This window comes from Pectinophora gossypiella, chromosome Z (assembly GCF_024362695.1).
Source record: "Pectinophora gossypiella chromosome Z, ilPecGoss1.1, whole genome shotgun sequence".
NCBI classification, from domain to species: domain Eukaryota; kingdom Metazoa; phylum Arthropoda; class Insecta; order Lepidoptera; family Gelechiidae; genus Pectinophora; species Pectinophora gossypiella.
Genome location: NC_065433.1, coordinates 3,509,468 through 3,535,248, shown reverse-complemented (window position 1 = coordinate 3,535,248; position 25,781 = coordinate 3,509,468). Strand labels below are relative to the sequence as shown.

General features: G+C 39.4%; 1 protein-coding gene across 5 annotated transcripts in view; it reads right to left on the bottom strand.

Annotated features, from left to right (window-relative positions):
* Positions 1–25,781, bottom strand: part of LOC126380056 (kalirin) — a 166,389-nt gene that overhangs the window by 88,653 nt on the left and 51,955 nt on the right. For all 5 annotated transcript variants that reach the window (XR_007568417.1, XM_050029223.1, XM_050029225.1 and 2 more), the window contains exons 21-30: positions 25,545–25,745; positions 24,114–24,379; positions 22,972–23,139; positions 22,336–22,462; positions 20,703–20,914; positions 16,696–16,828; positions 11,914–12,174; positions 11,000–11,161; positions 8,017–8,093; positions 6,324–6,423 (exon numbers count right to left, since the gene is read on the bottom strand). Coding sequence is in view for 4 of the 5 variants with exons in the window: in XM_050029223.1 (XP_049885180.1) it covers positions 6,324–6,423; positions 8,017–8,093; positions 11,000–11,161; positions 11,914–12,174; positions 16,696–16,828; positions 20,703–20,914; positions 22,336–22,462; positions 22,972–23,139; positions 24,114–24,379; positions 25,545–25,745 (1,707 nt within the window). In the remaining variant the exon portion in view is untranslated. The remainder of the gene's footprint in view (positions 1–6,323; positions 6,424–8,016; positions 8,094–10,999; positions 11,162–11,913; positions 12,175–16,695; positions 16,829–20,702; positions 20,915–22,335; positions 22,463–22,971; positions 23,140–24,113; positions 24,380–25,544; positions 25,746–25,781) is intronic.

Sequence of the window (25,781 nt, the reverse complement as noted above, 5' to 3'; positions counted from 1 at the left end):
CACGCACTGGGTACCACAGGACGGACACCGTAGACGTGGTAGACCCCGGAAACGATGGCGCGATGATCTCGACGGTTATCGAAAAGACTGGATAGAGCTCGCACAGAACCGGGATACTTGGAAAAATATGGGGGAGGCCTTTGCTCAGCAGTGGGATCATATAGGCTAATAATAATAATAATATCAATATATGGACTTACAACAGGTGTAATCTTATATCCTATGTCATCATCATCAGCCCATTAACATCCCCACTGCTGGGGCACGGGCCTTCCCTATGGATGGATAGGGAGATCGGGTCTTAAACCATCACGCGGGCACAGTGCGGATTGATGGTTATTAACGACTGCTAATGCAGCCGGGACCAACGGCTTAACGTGCCTTCCGAAGCACGGAGGAGCTCGAGATGAAAACTGTTTTTTTTTTGTGGTCACCCATCCTATGACCGGCCTTTGCGAAAGAGCGCGTTTACCGTTGCGCCACCGAGCTCCTCATACATGTGTGTTCCTCATCTATATTATGTGTGATATCCTATGTACATACATACATACATAAACTCACGCCCGTAATCCCTAATGGGGTGGGCAGAGCCACAAGTAATCAAAGACAACTTGCAGCCACTGTTGATACGAAGTCCAAAGATGGATATGATGAACCTTATGGTGATAAGGGATCAGCCTATCGCCCATAACATTAGTCCATCATGTTAGAGGACACAATCCCTCTGTCGGTTTTTACGACATGCCCGGGAAGAGAAGCAGCTGAACGTGTTCTATGTTTTTTATATGCTCCCAGAACAGCATAGAAGCAATCCTATCCTATGTATGTGTGTTATATTTGTAAACCATGAACTTAAAGTCGCCTTATAGAGACCAGCATGTAATCGTCGCTTTGGAAAAAGAATACCTACATTGTAGTGTGATTTATGTCGACGAAACCTAGATTTCTCTCAATTTTTTGCGAGGTAATCGTGATCCACCCTAGACCACATGGTCGCTCTAACCACTAGACCACGGAGGCTGTGATATAAATCTAAGTATATATAAATCTAGTTTACTATAATACTTTTTGTATAAATCTTAAAATATATTGAGCTTCATTATTATTTGATCCAAAAATACCTGCAAGTACCTACTTGTACTTTTAGTGAAGAGTAAGGAGGCAGTAAGCCTTGAGGCGAGTGACACGGGGAAAGCACTCAGAGCCACTCGCGGTACACTCTCAACTATTTGCAGTTCAAGTAATACTGTGCTTCAATTATTTTTTCTTAATGCCCCTCAGCAATTATCCAATTTCCGTATATTAACGAATGCTAACTTCCACGTTCATCAATTGTTCCAATGCCTACAGGCATTTCGGAATTTCAATTCTGAACTAATGAGGAATTTTCCAGGTTATATTCCCCAAAAAAGCTGTAGATGGCGCTGTACAGTTTTTTTCTACGTTTAACCTTCTAATTTCCTGGATATAAATGATGACCCTTGTCATTATACCCAGGCACAACACATCTTCCACCCATTATTATACTGATCAAAATAGAAGAAATATAGATCCAAATATCAAGCAACAATCCCTGCTACAGCTACAATATTTAGTTAAGGTATTTTATGTTTTATTATTATTATTTAGTATTATTTGATAGATTGTATATTATTTAGTTTCTTTTTAAGATGTAAATAAAAAAAATATTTTCATTTAAAAAAAATGTTAAATGTTATTTTTATTGCTGTATTAAAAACTATATTTTACTTTATTTAAAAGAAAAATGCAACAATTATTTCCTCTGCCATTATATTATATGTTTGTATAATTATGTACCCTACCTAATAATAATAAGAAAATAGGTAATTATCACGTTAAATCTGAACAGCGCCATCTATATTGTTTTTGGGGAACGTAGCCTGGGAAGTCCCTCATTCTAATGTTTAAGAAGAACTGAGATGCTTTGAATAAAACAACAACAAATCGTGTATCAGAATTTGAATTCAGAAGTAATGCGCCGCCTATCCGTTAAATCTAATAATTAATGAACATGGACAGTAATCGGAAACTTTTCACATTAGAAAATGATTTAAAAAAAAAACAAAATTAATGATGAAAAAAAATGAAAGGAAATGATCAAAGGGAATGTTTTTTTTTTATTTTTTTAATACAAACAAACGAATCGACCGTGTGCGAAACACTACACTGCGCTCCAAAACGGGTATCACTGATGTAGGGAAAAAGTCCGCCAAACTGAAGTGGGACTGGGCCGGACACGTTTGTCGGATGCATCCGGAGCGATGGGCACGGGTCGTTACTCACTGGATACCGCAGGGCGGGCTTAGAAGTCGAGGAAGACCGCGTAAAAGATGGTGTGACGACCTCAATGCTTATCGCAAGGATTGGCCGGAGATCGCGCAAAGTCGAGAGGAGTGGAAAAATCAAGGGGAGGCCTTTGCCCAGGAGTGGGATCATATAGGCTAAATAAGATAAGATAAGAATACAAACAAAAAAACAAATACTGTTCTTTTTTATTGGAATTACGACAAATCCAACCATCAACACATTATGATATGCAGATAAATAATGATAAAGGATCGTTAAAAGTTTTTCCGATGTTGAGTGGCAAACTAACGGAGCGCTGCAATTTTTGGTTGACCTTTTTCTCTTCATTTTTAAGGAGCTCTCATTATTACCAAAACACGTCAGCTAAATTGAGCCTTACTAAATTAATAATGAAGTTTGTAGTAATTGGTTGACATTTACATTTGGGTAGTATAGGGTAGTATCCTAGGTCAAAGATACGGAATAAAGACAGTTTTTTTTCTTTTTAACTTATTTATGAATTTTAATCAATAATAAGCCCGACATTTTATCACGGTATCCTAAGACGTTTTTTCACACAAATTCCATAGCAATTTCGTGTTTTGACGTTTAGTAAAAATTTACTGATTTGACTAGTTGGAAACTAGCCTTTTCACATATATGACAAAGCACTTTGGTGGAATTCGATCTAGGTTGAAAATAAAAAATGACAAATGGTTACGCGTTAACGGCTCTCTGGTGGGTATGTGGTTTGCCAACGTCAGTCATCTAACGCAAAATTCCACTTGATATCAACTCAGAATCATAGTCTGAATAAATCCCTCAAACTTTTAGTTACGATGACATTAACACCCTGTATATAAAAGAGGAACGTATTTAAAATTAAGCTTTCAAGTTTATGATTAAAATAGTAGGTTAGTTTGATCTTCTTTGAAGTTGCTCCCAGGTTTCCCGGCTTCGTGCGAAGCGGTGGCGACCATCGTAAGCTGGCCCCCGCGGCGGGTACTGCCCGCCCGCCACGGAGCTCTACCTTGTCTCACACACCTCCAACTAGTTACCCGACGTTTACGGAACGGATTAACTTAACGAGAAAATTGCTTCCCGAATTTCCTAAAAATAGACGTAGGGCTAAGTTGGCTCGTTCGAGATTTGTTTATATAAAAATTACATGACGAATAAGAAATGAGACGAGTATGTCGTTATTTAGGTTATGAATTGCAAAGGATACATACCCGTAGCGTAATAAGGCTACCATTTTAATAGGTCTTTATGGGAGGTAATTTCGGCATTTATTATTGAATGATTCGTGTTCTATCACGTTCAATACGCCAGGGTTCTCCAGAATGACTCATTATTCGTCATTATGTCACTTGTGCTTCGTTTACGTTTACATTTGAGAGCTTCATGCTTCCGATACTGACTAAAATACTCGCAAACTACTAGCATTATTTGCTAGGTTGCGTTATATCGCTATAACCTTCGCAAAGAAGCTTTAAAGTGAACAGAAGGTGTCTCATCAAGAAAATGTAGGGAGGTTTTCATCTTAGTATTCGTTTGGTTCGAGACGGATGTCCTCAGGCAAACTATTCAGTACGGTAGCTTCTTTAAAATATTTCTCTTTATGATAACCTACTGACGCCCAAACGACGAATGTCGCTAAGGAAAATACTTCGACACAGCGGCCTCTACCTTACGACGTAACGTAATTATATTTCGCGTTTTCAGTGTGTGAGAGCGTGTCGTCTGTGCGATGTAACATTCAGATTAAATAACTAGATTAAGCTTTAAAATATTTCTCTTTATGATAACCTACTGACGCCCAAACGACGAATGTCGCTAAGGAAAATACTTCGACACAGCGGCCTCTACCTTACGACGTAACGTAATTATATTTCGCGTTTTCAGTGTGTGAGAGCGTGTCGTCTGTGCGATGTAACATTCAGATTAAATAACTAGATTAAGGTGATGCGTTTCAGTCAGCTAGGTAACGTTGCGTCAGTAGATGGCGTTTTCGTATTTTTCTGAAGACTTGTGAAGTTTTCGTATTTTTTTCCATTTATTCGTTTAGTGTTGAGTTCTGATTCTATGAAATGTTTGTTGGCGAAATCTCCCATACATTATAAGCCACAATTTTGAAGTATTTAATCTAGATATCATATTGAAAACGTGCATCAAAGTTCTATTAGTGGTTTCTATTAAATTTTTGTTGCTTCTATGCTGTTCTGGGAGCAAATAAAAAACATAGAAAACGTTCAGCTGCTTGTCTTCCCGGGCATGTCGTAAAAACCGACAGAGGGATTGTGTCCTCTAACATGATGGACTAATGTTATGGGCGATAGGCTGATCCCTTATCACCATAAGGTTCATCATATCCAGCTTACGACATCGTATCAACAGTGGCTGCAAGTTGTCTTTGATTACTTGTGGCTCTGCCCACCCCACTAGGGATTACGGGCGTGAGTTTATGTATGTATGTTTTGTTAGTTTACGAAAATAATACACCAAAATATCACTATTTATCGGTTTTAAAACAATATTCCTCTATCCGTTTTCCTGTAGTAGTGCAGCAAGTTTTGTATGGAAAACGGATCAGCTTAAGATGAGGGATTTAGCAACTTCCCAGCGAGATTCGAAACACAAATCCATAGATATGCGCTATCAGTACGATAATAGCCTCCGTAGTCTAGTGGTTGAGCGTACGGCTAACGCTCCGAAGGTCCTGGGGTTTGTTTCCAAAACATCCAACGAAAACACTTAGACTGTGATTTGTCTGGTAAGGACATTGGTGGCCAACAGCGCCTGGATATACGAAAAATAAAACAATACCGTGCTTCGAAAGTCACGTTAAGCAGTTGGTATCAGCTACTACTCACTATAGTATGTAGTCATTACATGAACCACGTGAGAGGCCTATGGCGGCTCAATAATAACCCTGACACCAAGGTGTCAACCCACACGAAAAATAAAAAGATCTATGCGCTTATATTTTATATCCAGTTCGGTGCGATATCGCATAAACATGCGACATAAAGAAAATAATGTATCCAAATGTGCTCCTAAAGTAAATGCAATCGTGCGAAGTAGAATTGAATTTGATTGGCGATATCGAAATTCGAAATCGCACGCTGTGATGGATTAGGGCTTAGATAATAATAAATGATGGATGACTACATTAATTAACACAAGTTTTTTAGAAAAATAACAAGAACTTAATCTCTTTTGGATTATCTCTGTGCAGGAGTCCTGGGTTGGATTCTTATCTAAATTAACTCGGGTTTGGGTTACCAACTCGCTGTGGAGCAGCGCAGTTGAGTATCTCGTACTTGCACGAGAGTGTGAGTGAGATAGACAGTAAGCACGCGCTCCCTCACTCCTTAACGGCTTAAATGGACTAAAGTGACCAGCAACAGGAGGCGAGGTAGGCTATGCTGTTATAGTAGCCAACCCATACATTACGAGGAAGTATTGTTACTTGCCGAGTCATACTTAAGGAGTAGGTAGGACGCATTTTTTAATCTAACTCAGAAAGGAAAAAATAGGTATATATTAATCCCTTTCCTTCCGTTTCGCTGCATGGACAAAAAGATGCCCACGTTTTCCTTTAAAGGTGTTATGATAGCATATTTCATTACAGATCTATACAAAAACACAACTTATATAAAGCATATATTGTGCCGTGTGCTTCAAGCTGCATAGAACCCAAATTGAAAATAAAAATGACATTACTAAAAACCGTCAATGTAAAACGAACAACGCGAATAGTTGCGTATCCGTAGTGTAGATTCTATTTGCCGTGTAGCAAAAACTCAAAAACTTAATTAAACATTTCCGACAAGAAAAGCACTTACCTTAATTTTTAGTACAATCAAGTAGACGTTCTAATTTTGTTTTTCGTTATGGTGTCACTAACACACTGTATTTAATAGATAATTAAAATTGGCTTCCGAATTAGGAACAGATATAAATCGAAAGAAAGAAAGTGATAAATTGGCGGCAATATTAGCAAGAGCACTTACCTTGTCGGAGTCAGTGGTGTTGCCGCTCCCGAAGGACGCCAGCGAGTTCCTGTCCAGGTTCTCCGTGATCTCATCCAGCATTGCTTCCCCGTCCAGGTCCCTGACAAATTGTACCACTTTAGTTTTCGTACAATAAATTCACAAGAAAGTAAAACTCATCGTCATTATCATCATCTCCCGAGCATTATCCCGTTTTTCACAGGGTCCGCTTACCTAACCTGAAGATCTGACAGGTCCGGTTTTTACAGAAGCGGCTGCCTGTCTGACCTTCCAGCCCGCGAAGGGTAATCCAGCCCAATATAGGTTAGGTCACATACCTCCGTAATACATTTCTCAGGAATATGGGTTTCCTCACCATGTTTTCCTTCACCGACTGAGCATGTGATAATAATTTACGATCCAAACATGAATTCGAAAATCATTGGTTTAGGCGGAATCGAACCTCCGACCTCAAATTGAGAGTCAAGCGTTCTACCAACTGGGCTACCACGGCTACTCATCGTATTTTGCATAAAGCGTCCGAGCTTTCTGTTAGACCGACGTGATGAATGGTCTACAATGGTCAAGCCAGCTAGCTGCATTTGGCCGGGTTTCCACTGACGCGGAGATAGGCGGAGAAGAGCGGAGATGTGCGGATTTGACCAATCACAGCGTTCGAACGAAGACGGTCTGTCACTCTCTCCTTCACGGTGATTGGTCGATTCCTGCACATCTCCGCACAGCTCCGCGTCAATGGAAACGCAGCCTAAGGCAGGGGTGAATTCCCTGACCGGATCCCAAATAATATGAACTTTCTTTTAATGCTTTGATATACTATTTTTCTTGATGGACACGGACTTGTGTACTAGATATTTAGGCCAGGAAGCATCGCACTTCGACGACACCTCTCCCAAATCACTAGCACAGCTCATAATAGATCACCTTTATTACTAAAAACTGACTTATGACTGACTTCTGACTGCTTCCGATAGCGGTATTAGTCACGTCCTTGTCTATGTGTATGTACAATAAATAGCCCAACTACATGGCGTAAACTATGATTGATTCATACTCAACAAATGAGTTGTTTTACACAAACGAATAGCTGTTTTCAGCGTGTTGAATATAGTTTTGGCTCAATTCGACTTTATAGGTTTATAATTCATGTTTGGATCATAGTTAACTAGCTTTTGCCCACGGCTTCGCTCACGTTAAATTCGGGGTAACATGGTTCCTCTTTCTTTAAGTACCAAAATTTTGCTTCCCACCTTGAAAACTGCGAAATATCCTACATAAAATTTAAATTCTTTGATAAAAAAAATCCTCAATATCGATTGTTGTTTTACACATCCTAAAAAACTATCACACTTAACAATGATTAAATCCGCATTGTTTTAATTGAGATTTGGTTCTTACAAGACATATCCTATTATGATTTCTAATTATTTCTACATATTGACCTCTACAACCAACTACACACATATACGTCCCACTGATAGGCACATGCTTCTTCTCAATCAACCGGAGGGTGTACGGAACATACTCCACCATGCTGCTGCACTGGGGGTTGGTGGCAAGTTGGCAACCAACTACTAAGATTATTTATTTATTATAATCATCCGTTTTAAGCCTCCTTTAAAATCCGAAGTATGTGAGATACGAGTATTTAGTATAGTACTTCCTCAATTTATTCGAGTATAATGACGTCACTCACCTGCTGGATCGCTGCGAGCTGGTGGGGCGCACGCGCGCCGGGCTGCGCGGGGGCAGCACGCCGCTGAAGTAGGTTTCCTGTTCACAAAAATACCACATTAAATTCCCCTTCAAAACGTAGTGAATTGCGTAAACAATACACACAGCTGTCCTTTGCGTGGAGGATGTTACGACTACCACAGCTTGATTCATGTGTTATGACTTATAGGTAATGGCTATTCCGACAGATATAATAGTATTTTATGCAACAGTTGTATAAGAAGGGTCAAAAAATGCGAGTGGCGTGAGTTGCGATGTGAGCCTTGGCGAACATCGCAATAAGAGACGCCACGAGCATTTTTTGACCTAGTTATACAACGTTGCATACAATACTTTTTCTACGACGACGTTATTTTAAATGAAACAAAAATTATACAAAGAAAAATTTTATTTATAAAAATTATTTTCCAACGCGCGGGAAAATGGCGGCAAATGTATACTTTTTTTTTATAGTACACTTCTCATCAAAAAAATCGAAACACTTCCGTTTTCATTGTTTCTGTCCGAATTTAACACAAAAAAGAATTCATACGATGAAAAAAAATACATAAATGTATAGCTGGCAGTTTGGCCATTACAGTAATAAGCGAAAATTCTAAATTCAAAATTAGAATTTCATTTGTTTATCTTATAAACGAAATGAATCACTGTTTTGAGACAAATGTGTGTTTAGGGTTGGAGTACATTTAGCGTTTAAAAACTAAAAATTGGCGCCTATCCTTAAACTTTTTGTTTTTTATTTCAATACTGTGACTTTGGGACGTCTGAAAAAAGGTTTTTTTTCTAAAACGTATGGATACTTCGCCCACAGAAGCCGCCCAAGTTGTGGCATTGCTGGATTCTGGCCTTAGTCAGCGTGTTGTGGCTGCAAGACTGCATCTAAGCCTGTCATCTGTTCATAGAGTCTATAAACGTTATCGGGAGACTGGTTTGTTCACGCGCCGTTCAGGATCTGGCAGGAATCGGGTCACTTCTGAGCGAGATGATCGATTTATTGTAACAACTTCTTTAAGAAATCGACGCCTTAACGCTTTTCAACTGCAGCAGCGGCTTCGTGTTGTACGAAGGGTGGCTGTAAGTGACTCTACAATTAGAAGAAGGTTGAAGGATGGTGGACTGGTACCGCATAAGCCAGCAAATGGGCCGAAATTAACTGCAGACCATCGAAGAGCGCGCCTTAACTTTGCACGTGAGCACCTAAATTGGTCATACCTACAGTGGAGCAAAGTTCTCTTTTCTGATGAGTGTAAAATTATGCTGTATGGTAAGGACGGAAGGAACAAGGTCTACAGAAGAGACGGAGAACGCTATGCACAATGCTGCATTGAAGAAAAGGTCAGCTATGGTGGCGGTTCGTGGACGGTTTGGCGAGGAATCAGCGCCGACGGTAAGACAGAGCTTGCTTTCGTGTCTGAGCCACGTCTGCCTGCACTAAACTGTCATCGGTACGTCGAAGAGTGTCTCGAGCCTCATGTGATGCCCTATGCACATTTTATTGGCAACGGCTTCATATTCATGCACGACAATGCTAGGGCTCACACCGCGGGCGTCGTACGAGATTATCTTAACGAAGTCGATATCTCTATTATGGAATGGCCAGCAAGAAGCCCGGACATGAATCCCATTGAACATCTGTGGGATGAATTAAAGAGACGAATTCGAGCAAGAGATCCTGCACCAGAAACACTTAGCCAGCTGCAAGATGCAATCCAAGAGGAATGGGACAATATACCACAGCATGTGATCGTGACTCTCATCCGATCGATGAAGAACCGTATGGAAGCAGTAATTAGAGCTCGGGGAGGGAATACAAGTTATTAAATAAACGTTTTTTAGCTTTTTTTTTCATTTACGTGTGTTGTTTTATCCATTTCCTTTATACTCCATACGGAATAAAAATGACTCATTTAACAAAATACGAAACCTATGAAAAATTCATTTAAATTTAGAACATTAACATTAAGATTTGATAAGCTCATATTACTCACTATTAAACGACATTTAACATTTATTCCTAAATGTACACATTTTTCTGATAATCCTGACAAAACGTAAACTTGCAAGGTGTTTCGATTTTTTTGATGAGAAGTGTATATCTATGGCACCAAACAAAGTAAAGGTGCCAGTTTCCAGGTCAAAAAAAAAAAAAACAACAACAATGCTTTTTTGGCGACATTATAGTACAGTTACACTTTGTAAACAATGCTTTTATAGGCCATAGAGCGTACACTTTTTCAAAGAGTTTAATTATGTATGTACTTATATTAGACTTTTTGGTTATTTAAATGCCAGATTAAAGTAGAGGAGTAGAAAAACTTAATTTTAATTTAGTTTCCCTGTTCCAAAACTAGCTCTATCTCCTTCTTTTACTTGTTATAACAGTACATAACAGTAAAGCAAAGAACAGCAAAGAACAGTACTATTTTCAAAACAGTCAAACTTAATTTTAACCTAAATTTCAAGGTTTGTTACGTTAGTACATGGCAGGCGAACGGTCAACCAAACTATACGCAGACAACATCGAAGATGTTCTATTATTTTATATAATGAATTCTGATAATTTGCTCATAAACTACGCATCTCGCGAATGTTAAATCACGTTTAGTTGATGCTATGTGGTGGGTCGACAAGGGCCTTGTGTCACTTGGATAAGGACAGGAGCTCGGTGGTGTAAACCCTCTCCATACATTCTTCATTTATAAAAACAGTTTTCTCCGGGATATTTTACTTCTTAAAAGTAGTAATAGTCGTTTAAAACACTGCATAAAAAAGTCATAAAGAGTCATATCATATACTAAATGAAGACAAATATTTTCGCAGACCAAAATCACTCTCAAGATCTGTCATTGGCGCATGTCGCTAACAGCGGAAAAATTAGGCGGCGTTAGATCCGATTATGGCTACGTGCTGAAAGATCCTTCAGGGGTTCCAAGCAGAGTGCGTACCTGTATGACTTCTCTGAGGCGGCGCACCCAGGTCTGCTTGACCTCTAGGGAGGGCGCCTTGAGAACGATGCGACAGTCGCTGGCCATCGGCTCGCGGCCCGTCCACACCGAGAACTTGCACTCGTCGCCCTCGATGTGTTCCGTCACGCCCAGCTCCGACGTCTGTATTACAATAAGGGAAGGCATAAACTCTTCATCTCTCAACACAACATTCACAAAGAAAAAATAAGTTTACGGCGCGCCTTATCTTGTGTCCTTTCTGAGTAGAAATGAGGTTCTAATTCGTAAGCTAGAATCAGAAAGCAAGACAGGGGAGAAGATGGATATGACGACCCGTACAGCATATAGTGAGAAGTTACTAACCTGCAGTTTTTAATATTACACGTACATGTGAAGGAGAATGTATTTCAGAACCCTCTGGCAGGGAAGTTAACACTCACTAAATTGTGAACGGACAACAGTAAGGGGAGCAAGGTATGCTTGGATCAAATTGCATGAAAGTAAACACAGGTTTGCGGGTAGTCGTGGGCGAAATTGAAAGCAGAGTGTAATGCTGTGTGAACATTGGCTTGATCAACAGTATATTCTGTTTTAACACTCTATAACGATAATATTAACACTACACGCACAATGCAACGCTGGGACTTCCTGTCTTGTAAACCAAACATACAATAAAGACGAACACAAAAAATCTCCCACGCGTTTGGTACATTTATTTGTTTATATGATGAGTTGATGAGTTAGCTATAGGTAGGTATAGAGGTAACTTTATTTTCTGAGATTTTAGCTGACGCTACAGCCAAACGCCGATGCTACAAGAGCCTACCAGTTATCATTTGTGTATTGTTGCTCTGCCCGTACCAATGACGATTACGGGCATGAACTTATATATGTATAGCAAAACATGTACTCACCATAAACTTAGTCTTGTAGATATATTTGGCTTTGCCGTGCGAGTCTTTGACTTCTTTGGCGAGTAACAGATGAAGGTCGAAGAGGAAGACCCTGCGCTCGCGGCCTTTCTTGATGATCTGACGCAGGTCCCACACGTGGAACGAGTCCTGCAGCACCACCTCGCCCAGGCTGTCCGCGGGCACTGCGCACCCCTCAAGGAGCGACAGGTGCATCGCGTCGTTCGCCTTCTTCGGCACCGACAGCATGACTTCCAACCCGTCCTAAAACACATTACCTCATATATATCCACACTAGTCCATTGCGCAAACAGGATAACCTCCGCGCGTATTTTACACCATTTACATCGCTTTGCAGGTACAGCTAAGCAAATCGCACTTTAAATTATACCAAAGTCTGCGCAAACAGGAAAATTATTTCATAGCAAGGGTTGCTTCAAAGTTATTGGGACTACGTACATTTTTCTTGCTGTTTATAGGCAGGGGTTCTATACGGTTAGCGCGCTGGTTCACGAGATACTTCAACATTATCAGCATCAAACTGTCTACAGCTTTGGACACCATCACACGGTTATATTATGTTTGTGGGTTACATTGCACTGCGAACAGACCAGCGATCACTGCGGCTCGCGGACAACTGCACGATATGGGCGACTAATGACTCACAGATGAGGAAAATATTAAGTAAAGTGAATCTATTGTTAATTACTGCAAACGCAACGCCACTTGTTTAATCTACAGCAGATCCAGTGTCCGGCGTATTTGTGTTCAAACAAAGCACAAACATCTAGAATAGATAGAACCGTAATGGGTTTACGCCATTACAAAACACAAAACATCGTTAAGCGAGCCGATATGAGCGGCGGTAGTTTCATTTGTTCCTAGCCAGGCTGGTCACCGCTTGTTCTCAATGTGCTTAGACGCACGTCATACATATTCTTCGTAAAATGAGTCTTCAAATATTGTCCAATTCACCAAATTAGAATATACTATTATAAACCGTCCCGAGACGTGAGTTACATTTTCAGGAATCAATTTAAAAACAATAGCTTCTAATAAAATCATTTGCGGTATCGTTAAAGGGGTCAGGATCTGAAAAGCAATAACTTAACACAAGGAAATGAAATCAGAGAATTAAACCTTATCGACAGTATTGACTAATAACAGAGTGACAGTTCCGTTCCAAGGTCAAGTACTTACAGTTTCCTTGTAAACACAAAATTCCAGAAAAACACTATATCGTTATATATTTACATTACGATGTTTGCACAACATGTTGCGTATGCTAAACTGTTTGAACCCGCTGCCAAAGCTGAGTCTCTCATTGCCAGCCTTATCTTATCTTAAGTAATCTTTGTAAGCTATGCGCGATAAGAAAAACGTCTACTCTGCATTGTCACATTGTTTATTGCATCAAAGTTATTTGCTTTTGCAGTTGTACCCAACGAAAAAGAGTTGTAGGTAGGTAAGTAATAATATCAGCTACACGTACATAACATAACAGCCTCCGTGGTCTAGTGGTTAGAGCGTTTTTTTTTTAACCTATTACCCCTGGCTTACGATGCCAGAGCCCTTGTTTGGGTGATTAAACATACATGCCCTTTACTGTTCCTTAAACTAAGCCTAAGCTACACATCCATTCTGTTCTCTATTACCATTCCAGTTCTATCAGTTATCCCTCTCGTACTTTTAACCTTCGCCATTCATTCTGTCATTCCTAGTTTGGTTAGAGCGTTAGGCTCACGATCTGGAGGTCCGGGTTCGATTCCCGATGGGGACATGGTCGAGATCACTTTGTGAGACTGTCTTTTGTTTGGTAAGGACTTTTCAGGCTTGAATCACCCGATTGTCCGAAAAAGTAAGATGATTCCGTGCTTCGGAGGGCACGTTAAGCCGTTGGTCCCGGCTATTAGCCGTAAAAACACCTCCACCAACCCGCAGTGGAGCAGCGTGGTGGAGTATGCTCCATACCCCCTCCGGTTGATTGAGGGAGGCCTGTGCCCAGCAGTGGGACATATATAGGCAGTTTATGACACGTACACACGTACATAAACTCGTGCCTGTTATCTCTAATGAGGTAGACAGAGCCACAAGTAATCGGAAGACAACCTATGGCCACGTTTAACAAGAGTTCAAATGTAAGTATGATAAACTATATGACGAAGCGCCATCAGTCTACTGCCCATATATTATAGGGCATCAAAAACTATACGTTTTTCTGTATACTTCCAAAATACTCAATATTCTTTATTTGCATACTATGATAGTGTACAAGTTGGTAATTTATATATGCGCTTCAAATCACAGATCTTTTCGAGCACAACAAAATAGAAGTTTAAAAGAGAAAAGGACGCTTTTCAAATATGTAGTAATATCAGTATCCTTAAGGTATTCACTAGTGCTGTAGTAACATTTATTAATTAGTTCATTTATTTTTTAATAAAGATTTTGACACTTTTAGTTCTTTTAATATGTTAGCCAGTTTATTATAAATTTTGATGGACATCACATGTGGGCTAGGAAATTGTAGGACCAGTCTAGATATAGGTAAATTTAATCTTTTATAGACATGTATAAATAGCCAATTGTGAAAAGAAGAATCGATATTCGTTAAAAAACGGCATATCCGAAACCGAGGAGTTAGAAAGAAATGGCAATAGGAACGTGTGACGTCACAGGTTCATAAGGCCATAATGATCCCTCAACCAGCGCTTATCGCTATCGACCCACTAGGGTCGATTAATTCTTTCAAACATCTTTCCTCTCAGACGACGCCCTGAGCAGAGGTTCGCGCCCAACTGGGCACCCTCAGGCTTAAACGTTGTACCGGGTGAGAGCCTTCAGCGCTCCCCATTTGTCCGGCCAAGTAGTTAATGCCATCTGCGGCAAATCTACAATAAGTCACCTCAAAAAAAAACCGCCCCCTGAGACAAGATTGGAGAAAGGAAAAAATTCCTTCGTCAATTTTTATAAAATATTCGGGAAAATAAGCGGCTGAACGCATGCCTTGTTTTTAATCTCTACAATGTAAGTACTATGAACTTGATTGTCTCAGTCACTTGGTGTTGTAAAACTAATAACAAATAAAAATTTTGGAAGCAAAAAAATCGCTACAGTCCAGCATAGAAGCAAATTAAATTAGTTAAAATTAGTTAGAGCTATGTGTACTAATGTTGTGTTATCGTACATTTTAATCAACACGACTGTCGCCGTTAACAATACCCGTAATCACATAAAAACCAACACTACTATATGTAATTAAGATTAATAATTAATGCTCTGGACTTGAAAATAGAGATTGAAAATAGAAATCACAGTTTTGCTTTACAAATATAATAATACACCCAGGGTATTATTATAATATATAATACTAGTGTTATGTTTGTTTATTCTGTTTGCAGTATAACTGTAACATAATAAACAATAGTTATTGACTAACACGCCGTAAAACCATTATCGGAATGTAGTAGCTTTTATTTACAATCACTTCCCGATAGATTATAACTAGAATTATTTGCATATATAAACATGATTTTAATGACACCATCAATAACCAAAATAAAAATTAAATTAATGTTATAATTTCAAAAGATCGAAGAGGCAAATGGCCGATGGATAATACAACCTTAAATACGTCATCATCCCGTTTTGCAAAAGGGTCAAATTCAAATTCAAAAATATCTTTATTCAGCAGGTTACGTAGTTACACTTTGAATCGACCATTTTTACATAACGAACTTTTTACATTTTTACATTACATCAGCCTAAAACTACTGGTCCTCTTACATAACCTGTAGATTTGACAGGTCCGGTTTTTACAGAAGCGACTGCCTATCTGACCTTCCAGCCCGCGAAGGGAAAACCAGCCCAATACAGGTTAGGTCACATACCTTCGACAATGCATTTCTCGGGAATGTGGGTTTCCTCGCGATGTTTTTCCTTCACCGCTAAGCGCGTGTAATCATTATGACCCAAACATGAATTCGGAAACAAATTCGTCAATTATTAGATTCGAACCTGCGACGTCAAAGTGAAGGGCAAGCGTTTTAGCAACTGGGCTACCACAGCCTTACACGGAGTTTAGTAACGCTAAACATCTGCTTTAGATGTACTTTAATACAAATAAGACGGGCTATCTTATGATTCCAGCAGATACCACCTAATTTTATTTTAAGTAATACCTGTCATTTTCTTACCCGCCGAAAAGGAAAGGGACAGATGACTGAAAGATGTTATGTTAATTTTAAAATGAATGAGTGAATAAAAGAATAACCATTTCGGTGGTATGCAATCCGTTCGACGTGTGCTGTTAACTTATGACATTTTGGAATTTTATTGTTATAAAATAATGGCGTCTTAATGTCAAATCATCTCTATTGACATTTGATAAGGTTGAGAACATTGTAAATGAATTCCGTCAACGTATATGTTACAGTTATCTCATATTCACTGAGTCCGCGACTAACCTGAAGAGTTGACAAGTCCGGTTTTCCTAATTTCTTGCTACTGAAATTACGAGTAGGGGGTGTGAACTACGATGGTAGCTGGTGTACATGATGTGGACTGTATTACTATATGAATAAATAACAAATACTTAGCTTATGAGAAAGATATTTAATGTATTTTCACCACCAAGAACAAGACGTAAGCAAGAAACAAAAACAAGATACAAAACGTTGTCAAAAAAGAATAATTACAAAAAACATGCAAAAAGATTATAAAATCTGCGAAGAGTTCGCAACAGGGGGACTTTGGAAAATACACCCAAATATGAAAAATCTGTACCTTGATCTCGCCCTGGCCCTCCTGGCAGCAGGCCTGCAGGTCCTTGAGCAGCAGCTGGTACTTGGTGATCCTCTGCACCGGCTTGATCAGGTACGCCGCCAGCGGGTGCTCCAATTTCTTCTTACGTTGCACTCTGCGTACACAACACTGATTAACCGACTTCAAAAAAGATACTTCTCAATTCGGTTGAATTTTTACTAGATAAAATAAACACGTCTATACGTCACACTCCGGACAGACCTCCTCTCAAACAACCGAAAGGGGCGCTGCACCACTGGGTAGATGGTGTTTGGACTAGTAGCCAACCCAACTTCCCAAACTCTGACACTGAATTAGCAATCAATCGAAAAACACACTTTATTGCACATTCACCATCATCCACCTTTACTATCTATGTCTCTTTTAATACTTATTCACGTCATAAAGTGTTATGATATAATAAATATAATATTTATTTTACTAAGTCAACGTATTACAAAACTGTACACAATTTGATTGAAAAATTTGAAGAAACTCGACAATAACTACTATATCTATCAATAATCCACGATATAATATAATCTTTTTCATGTTCACAGAATGTCTCGATAACGTTCTATATAACCTGTTATCTTATTTCTATCTCGTAAGTTTGAAAGACGTTGTTGCTAGCCAGAATAGTACGGGTATCACGACGAAATCGCGCCGAGAGGCGAACTGAGGCTTAAAACAATAGATTACACTAATTACCGCGCCACTTACCTGCCTATGCACAAATGATATAGAAGTGACTGACAACATTAACTTCTTGTTTGTGCGATAAAGGAGACAGAATGCGCTCTATATTTGAATGAACTTTGGTCCTTTGTACATATAGCATTAGTCGTTTAAAACCAATTAAATATTAGTCAGCTAGGTAACGCTGCGTCAGTAGATGGCGTTACTTCTGCAGTTTTCGTATTTTTTTCCATTTATTCGTTTAGTGTTGAGTTCTGACCCAGTGAAATGTTAGGTGGCGAAATCTTACATACATTATCTTTAAGTTAAGCTACAATTTTGAAGTATTTACTGAAGATATCATATTGAAACATTGCATCAAAAGTTGGTGTCATTTCAATTTGTGTACAAACACGAAGCTGTCACACACACATGCGAACTAGGTTAGCTATTAAAAGAGATGCATAATTTGAAGTCTACTTCTAACTTCTAAATGGCGCATTTGGTAAAGCAGTAGCCGCCATTCTTAAGGTTCACGGTTCAAACCCAACTGCATGTTTTAATTGTTTTTACTTTTTGTATTTTTTTTTACAATTGAATTTGGCGAACCCGTCTATTTGTTACGGAATTTTCAAAAAGTATCACTTTTACCAATAATATTATAATTAAGTATACAATAATTTACTTTGCACTAAAGTACCTTCCGTAATTTCCGTATTTTTTATTTTGTAAAATTCTAAGAGGCATTAATCGCATCAGTGAACATGCGGCTAACTAAAAAACTACTGAACGGATTTTCATACGGTTTTCACCAATGAGTAGAGTGATTCATGGGCGTGCTTTAGGGTTTATAATTTATACAAGTATTTTTTTTGTATAAAATGGTTCAAAAATGATGATGAATGTCAAACATAATTATCGTTACAAATATAGCCGACTTGGAGCTTTCGGCGAAAACGCTGCCTGAGCCCATTGAGATATAACAAAACAACGTATGGTTGAATTGTTCCTTTTTTGTAGGTATACCGAAAAGTCCACAATATGTCATAATAATTATATTGTGTATATGTATTGTATGATTTTACAAATAACGATCACAGTACAGTAATAATAAGGTAGATTTTTCCTAAATTGCGTAGGTTCAAACTTTGTCGCATCGCGTTTGAAAGATGTAATAGCGCTTCAGGACGTCCCGCAAGCACGGCGCTGATGTCGCAGTATCCGCATATAATTATTATGACTTGTCATTTAGTTCCAATAAAATCCGCGGGACTTCATACGTATGTCAGTGACAGCTGGTGATAGCATGCGGGACACTTAGCACCTAATCGAATTCTATGTTGTTTTCGCGCCCAGTCCAGACGACTCACAGCGCATTTCTGGACATATATTTACGCGTGGTGTTTATTGTTAGGTTAGTTAGTTCAGGTTAGGACGTCTTTTTATAACGAGGACGTTAAAAAAGACGAGGCTGGGACGTATTGAAGTAGTATTTCCATATATACGCGGCCTGAAATGGGCTGTTTCGGGGACCTGAACTGGTTGCTGTCGAACTTATTATCACGTTTTCTTGATTAAAATTCATAAATAAGTCAAATAGAAAAAAGAAAAAAGATTTTATTTAGTTTTAGATCTGTCATGATGTCTGTGATGTTTGTTTATTATACATAAGAATTTCAAAATTTATCTTATTTTTTTCCCAAAGGGCAAGGCAAAGGGAACTATGCCCATACAGCCATGTCTTGTGTTTTTTTTTCTTGATGATGATTAATGAAATGATGAAACCTAAGCCCCCACCCTCGGAGCAGACTCCTACTCCGAACCCCAAACGAAGTAAGCGGCTTGTTGGCGCAAAGCGAAAATAGATAGGTACACTTTGTTTATTGAATATTCCGATTTAATAATACTATCGGGAATGTTTTCCGACTAATGTGATCATTAACCACAAAACACCACTTCGTATTGATTATTTAGATTATTCAATGAAGAAAGCAACCTTCCCGTTCCCGGTCCCACCAAAAAGTCCGCGGCAAAGAGAATATAAATAAATCTGTATGTTGGATGGAAAAACAATTAATTATAAATGACTACTATTTAGGCCGGCAAATGCAACAACTTCTTTTTTGATTTGGTTTTCCCCGAAGGGTAAGGCAAAGGGAACTATGCCCATACAGCCATTTCATTTTATGTATTGATTTTTTATTATAATATATGTCCTCTTTTAAAACACGGTATTTACCCATTATTTAAAAATGTTTAAAATACTGTGTATTTGTTTGTTTTTGTGTTTTTACAAAAATATTTTTCCAATATTCCTTTTCTCAGATTGTAGTATTTTTAGTTTTTTATTTATATTTATTCTCTTCATACAAAATCTCTTTATAAATTGTCACTGACATTCTATTACACTTGTCAAGTAGTCAAAGCCTTTAGAAAAAAAAAACTATCACGCACACAAACTAACATTGACACCTCTACACGCTCAGCAAATACACTGTAATCTGCACCACTACAAATGTAGAATTGATCAAAATTGAGGGTCTGAAATATGGTACTTCTCGTATTCGGACCCTAAATTTTTGTTAGTTTGCGAAAATAATACACCAAAATATTACTATTTATCGGTTTTATAACAATATTCCTCTATCCGTTTTCCTGTAGCACTGCATCAACTTTTGTATGGAAAACGAATCACCTTAAGATAATCTCACTGACAGGAAAATATATGAACCAATCGTCGAGTTAATCTTCGGAATAGAAGACAGAGGTTGGAAGGACCAAGAGAGCGCGAAACGCGCGCCATACTTAATTGCTCTCCACTCCACACTCGACTCGTCCGCAAACTTTACGACACTCAAGAGCTCCGCGAAGATATATTTAAAGATCATCTTGTGTATTATAATCTGCAGGTCAGTAAGTCAAAATATCGACTATCATGCAAGGAGATCCCTTCTTATCAGAGGAAAGCTAAAAACCTTAGTATGATGGGCCAGACAGTTAATTCCATGCATTCATATCTTCTAAATAATCACTGGCCTTATTTACAAAGTTTCTGTTTATTTACTGTCTTCACCATCATCATTATCAGCCATACGACGTCAACTGCTGGGCATAGGCCTCCCCCAAGGATCTCCACGACGATCGGTCCTGCGCTGCGCGCATCCAGCGGCTTTCCGCGACCTTCACCAGATCGTTGGTCCACCTTGTAGCGGGCCTACCCACTGAGCGTCATCCGTTTACTGTCTTAAAACTCTTCAATATACGTAGTATTATTCCTTATTCTACGACTACAGTTAGACGTAGAATGTTACCTCTCGAAGTAGTCCCCGGCGTGCTGGACGACGGCGGCGTTGCTGTCGGGCTTGTTGCGGCAGTAGGAGACGTACATGTTGAACTCGCGCGCCCACGTCACGAAGCAGTGGCCCACGTCCTCGGGCATCGTCTCGTACTTGTTCAGCTCGCGCAGGAACACGCGCTCGTGGAACCGGTATATGTCCTCGATGTTGCCGAATATTATCTCCTCCTGACGATCAATGTCACTTATATTATTGAACATATTAAGTGACAAATAGGGGGGTTATAAAGGCCACATCGATATTTTTATTAAAACTGCAAGTGAATCTTTTACTAAAAGTTGAAAATTTCCTTAAAAAAATCTCATGTATAAAATTATGTTGCTACCTATATTGTTTCTCTTTAGTTTGATCAGAATAATAATGGGTGTAAGTTGTTATTGTACCTTGGTGTAATAAAAAGGGTCATCATTTTATACCCAATAACAAAGATGAAAGAAGCATATGTCTATTATCTATGAAATTGGAAGTTTAAACGAAGAAAGAACTCAACAACGCCATCTATCGTGGTTTTGGGGAACGCTGATTGGAAAGTCCCTCATTGAACGATTCTTGTGTCGGGTTTACTTAGGAAGAAAGGTGTGTTGGTTTTGACGTCATCATATATAAATATATAGTAGTACTTGAGGGACATTCCCTGAGGGAAAATGTAAGTCACCATTTCTGCACCAAGTGGGGTTTTATTTATGATTTCTAAGTATACATATACAGTTTATTTTCATATTTTTTCCTCAGAAATCTGTTACAGGTAAATGTATTTATTTATTGAATGAATTTTGAGGAGAACAGGTATAGGACCTCTTCTATTAACGACAATAGGCTAGTTTCCAACTATTCAAATCAGTTACTATTTACTAAACGTCAAAACACGAAATTACTATGGAATTTATATAAAAATGGCACCTGTGAACTCATAGAAAAACGTGACAAAATGTCGCACTTTTTTCTTTATTAATTCATAAATAAGTAAAATAGAAAAGAAAACGTTATTTGTCACCTTTATTGAGTAATCAGTTCTCATAATTTATCTTTGACCTAGGAAACTACCCTGTTCGCGTCATTAGATGCTTTATTTAATAAAAACAATATTCACTTTCGAAGAGGAACTACAGGGCAATCACAGGTTAGAATAGTAAGGACCAATGACTTATCGTGTCTTCTGAAGTACAAAAACTTCCAAAGTAAAAGAATCGTCTAATTTTTGGAACAAGGAGTTGACCCTTAGGAAACTATTAGAAAGTATCCATCTTATCGTAATATGCTCATGTATTCGTCTCCAGGTCCTTGGCGTATAGGATCGGTCTCACTATTACCATTGAGAATTACTAATGGTAACAGCGGCACTACTTCTCAGTATTACCACTACGTTTTATGGACGTATTTATCACTCGCGCTAAGTGCGTGTATACGGAAAACAGGTAAGGTAAAGTTTGAAAACGGAATAATGTATTATTCCTGGCGGCCAGTGTCTATTCTAAACACAAACATATGCAATCTATATCAATGGGAATAGTATAACTGTATTGTGAAAAATGTGTATTCCCAGAATCAATCACTGTGTTTTTTTGGGTATATGTGTGAAGTAGAGTACCTTTCCCTGCAGCGCGGGCGGCACGGCGGCGGGGTCGGTGCGCATCTCGCGCAGGTAACACGTGATGCACGTCTCCAGGTCCTTGACGTACGCTCGTTCCGTCTGCAGCAGCTCCGCCATTATGAACCTGATACACACAGAATACAAATCATAAACAGCCTTTGTAACGCCCTACAGGTAATAAAGCTTTATCTGAAAGAGCGTCACACACGGCAGCAAGCGGTTACGTAGTTTATTGCTCTCGTGTGGATATTTTTCTGGATTTTAGCAGTCATATAGCTTTATTATAGTACTATAGTTCTAAACCCAGCTTTGTATCTCTCCTGCATTTAATGTAAATGAAGAACACTATCTCCAGAGCTGTCAACTAAAAAAATGTGTTTCTGACAGAGAGTATCTCTCTGCGATGGATGTGCCGAAAGAAATGGATGGGACCTGTCCAGGACTTTAAGGAGTGGCGTTAAAGAAAGGCTTGTAGTCCTGCAGTAGGTGAATATGGGCTGAATAGATTATAGACCTTTTCTGATCTCAGGCCTTTACATTTATATCAAATGATTAACTATCGTTCTTGTAGTAAGATTTAGTATGGCTGTAGCGGCAGTAGCGTCTCGACAGACAGATAGAATGAGTTCTCACTCCTTGCGGCGGGCGCTGCGTCGCTTTTCGTCGCCGGGCGCAGGCGGCGGGGGCTCGGCCCGGGTGTCACCCTCCGCGGACTGCGAGGACGCCAGCGAAGGCGCCACCCCACTGTCGCTCTCCGCCTCGCTTTCCCCGCCCTCCATCGAACCGCTGAACTCCGCATATCTGGATATTAGGAAGAAAAATATTCAAATATTAATAGTTATTGAGGGCAGAAGAGACAAGATGTTAGAACACTTAATAAGCCACGAGGAATTTATTAAAAACATCATCGGAGGGAAGATCCAAGAATGTTTACATGAAACAAATTAAAGGGGAGGCGAAAGTCGTGTCTTATAAAGAAATCAAAGAATTGGTGATAGACAAGAATAGAGAATGCTATATCGACAACAGCGTGGCTCTTAAATGAATGATGATTTTCATTAAAACAAATAGCAGAAGACTAATAAATCATTAATAAATTGTGTATTTTTAAAATTGTCATAAAATTTCAATTTCAGAAGGATGAGTACTCTACTATATTTAAGTATTTTAACACTCATTAAAATAATAATATATGGTCTATAAATACCGCGTATCTCGGTGGTACAATACAATAAATGTAAACGGTCATTGTTCGTGTAACAAAGGTCGCTGATGTAGGTAAATGGATCACAAGGTCGAACCGGCGATCAAACGGCCTTCCTATATAGTGTAGCAAAATTGGAGTAGGTACAATATATAGGTACGATATATACTATATATTATTGGTCGCCATGGCCGAAATCGGTCGGAGAGATCATCATCATCATCATCATCATATATATATATAGGTGCGATTCCTGGCTAGGTAATGTTATTATTCTTTTTTTTAGTCATTCAAATGGGGTTGCTCTTGACACCACTCCCGCTATTAGAGAGGTTAAGAGAATGTAGATGGTGTAGCGAGCTTAGGGTGCCTATTCAGATCTGCATTGAATGAACTCAAGGTTCAGTTATCTAAAAATTAATTGGGTCCGACTGATTAGAAACTATCTTTGTTTATTTCACTCAACTTTTGTGACAGAAATAGTAGAACAGAGTACCCTGTTGGAAGTAAGAAGACTTGATATAATCGTCCCCTCAACTAGGTACGTTACAGGATGTAAGAGGGTGTATACCTGGCATCAACCGCGGCGACCCACTCCTTGATCTGCACGGCGTGTGGGTGCCCCTTCTCGACGAGTCCATCAGCCAGCTGGGCCAGCAGGCGCACGCGCTCGCGGCTCTCACGCGCCACGCCCGCCGCCGCCGCCGCAGCTGCCGCGCCACACCGCTCCTGCGTCTCGCGGATCCACTCCACCGCCGCGCGCGCAGACCGCTCGAACAGAGCGAACTGCTGGCATTGTTCCAGGCGCTTCTTGCGGAATGTCGATAGCTCCAATACCTGGTGGAGTCGTTGTGTGTTAATGTCAGTTCCTTCTTTTATTTTGTACCGATCGATACAAAACAAAACACTGTAACTGTTAAATATTGTTTTAAATAGTAAACTGTAACGCTTATTTGTGTGAACTTAAAGTACTTGGTTAGCTTCAGCGTAACCGAAGCTGGCAAGCAGAATGTGACAAAAATACACAAACGACAAACTATATAAATAAAAATGTAATTTTTGAAATTAGATTTATAAGAAATAACAAATACCGGGTGTACGAGCGCCATAAAAAGGCCCCTAATCATGGCCGCACATAGTGTGTATATGTGAGCGAGGCACTGTATGTCACACTGCATGGGGAGCCTCACAGCCGCGATACCATCAGCGATGCCAACACACAAAGCACATTTTGTTCCACCACGACAATGGCAGTGGCAATGACTCGCGCATGCGCCAATAATAACACAACGTCCGCTCTCCGTAACGTAAATATTTTCATGTGACATTAAAGGAATTGTTTTCAGACAAACAAACACTGACATCGCCTCTTCAAATGCCGTTTCATAAACTATTTGTTGTATTTTTGAAAAGATAATTCATATTATGTCACCATTTGCGGTCAAAATTATATGTTGCTAACATAATTGTTATTATTTTGACGTGATTTTTTTTTTTGGTAGATAATAATTCAAAACACCTTGTGTGGTATTTGCTACTGATGGAATATTGTTTACCCCGATGCAACCCGACAGACCACTGCAACTAGTAAAGAAGTTTGTATGTCCATTTCCTTCCATGCATTTTAGAAACAGAACCCTACGTATGGAAATACAAATGACATCTAGTGACAGTGTGGCGTATTATTTTCAACATTCTGAATATATGATTTGATAGTAACCTCCCGCACCCGCGCAGCGCCTTCACCTATTAGCATATTACACGCTAATATCTTGTAATAACATTGTACGTGGGCTAAGTGACTAACTAATTTTTAAGTGAAGTGTCTATTTATTTATATTGTGCACCTATAAAACCCGTTCAGTCACACTGTTCGAAAAATTGGGATATTGACTGATGATTGTATAAAAACTTTTTTCGCGTGTACGATAACGTCAATGTGTAGTGTCTGTATAAAACGAGGTGTTTTGTATGAAGCGTCCGGGGTGTGGTATGATGTTACCTTGTTCTCCTGCGCCAGCAGCGTGTCGAGGATGGCGCGCGTCTGCTCGTGGTGCGCCTTGCTGGCGGCGGGCGTCTGGCCGTGCACCTGCGCCGACCGCGCCGCATACTTGAGGAACGTCTCGGCTGTGCGCCGCGCGAGTGTGCACGCCTTCAGGAACGCCTCCTTCTGTTCGCCGTGCTTCACTATCAGCGCTGCCACCTGTGAGAGAAAGCAGATCACATAACAAACTAAACA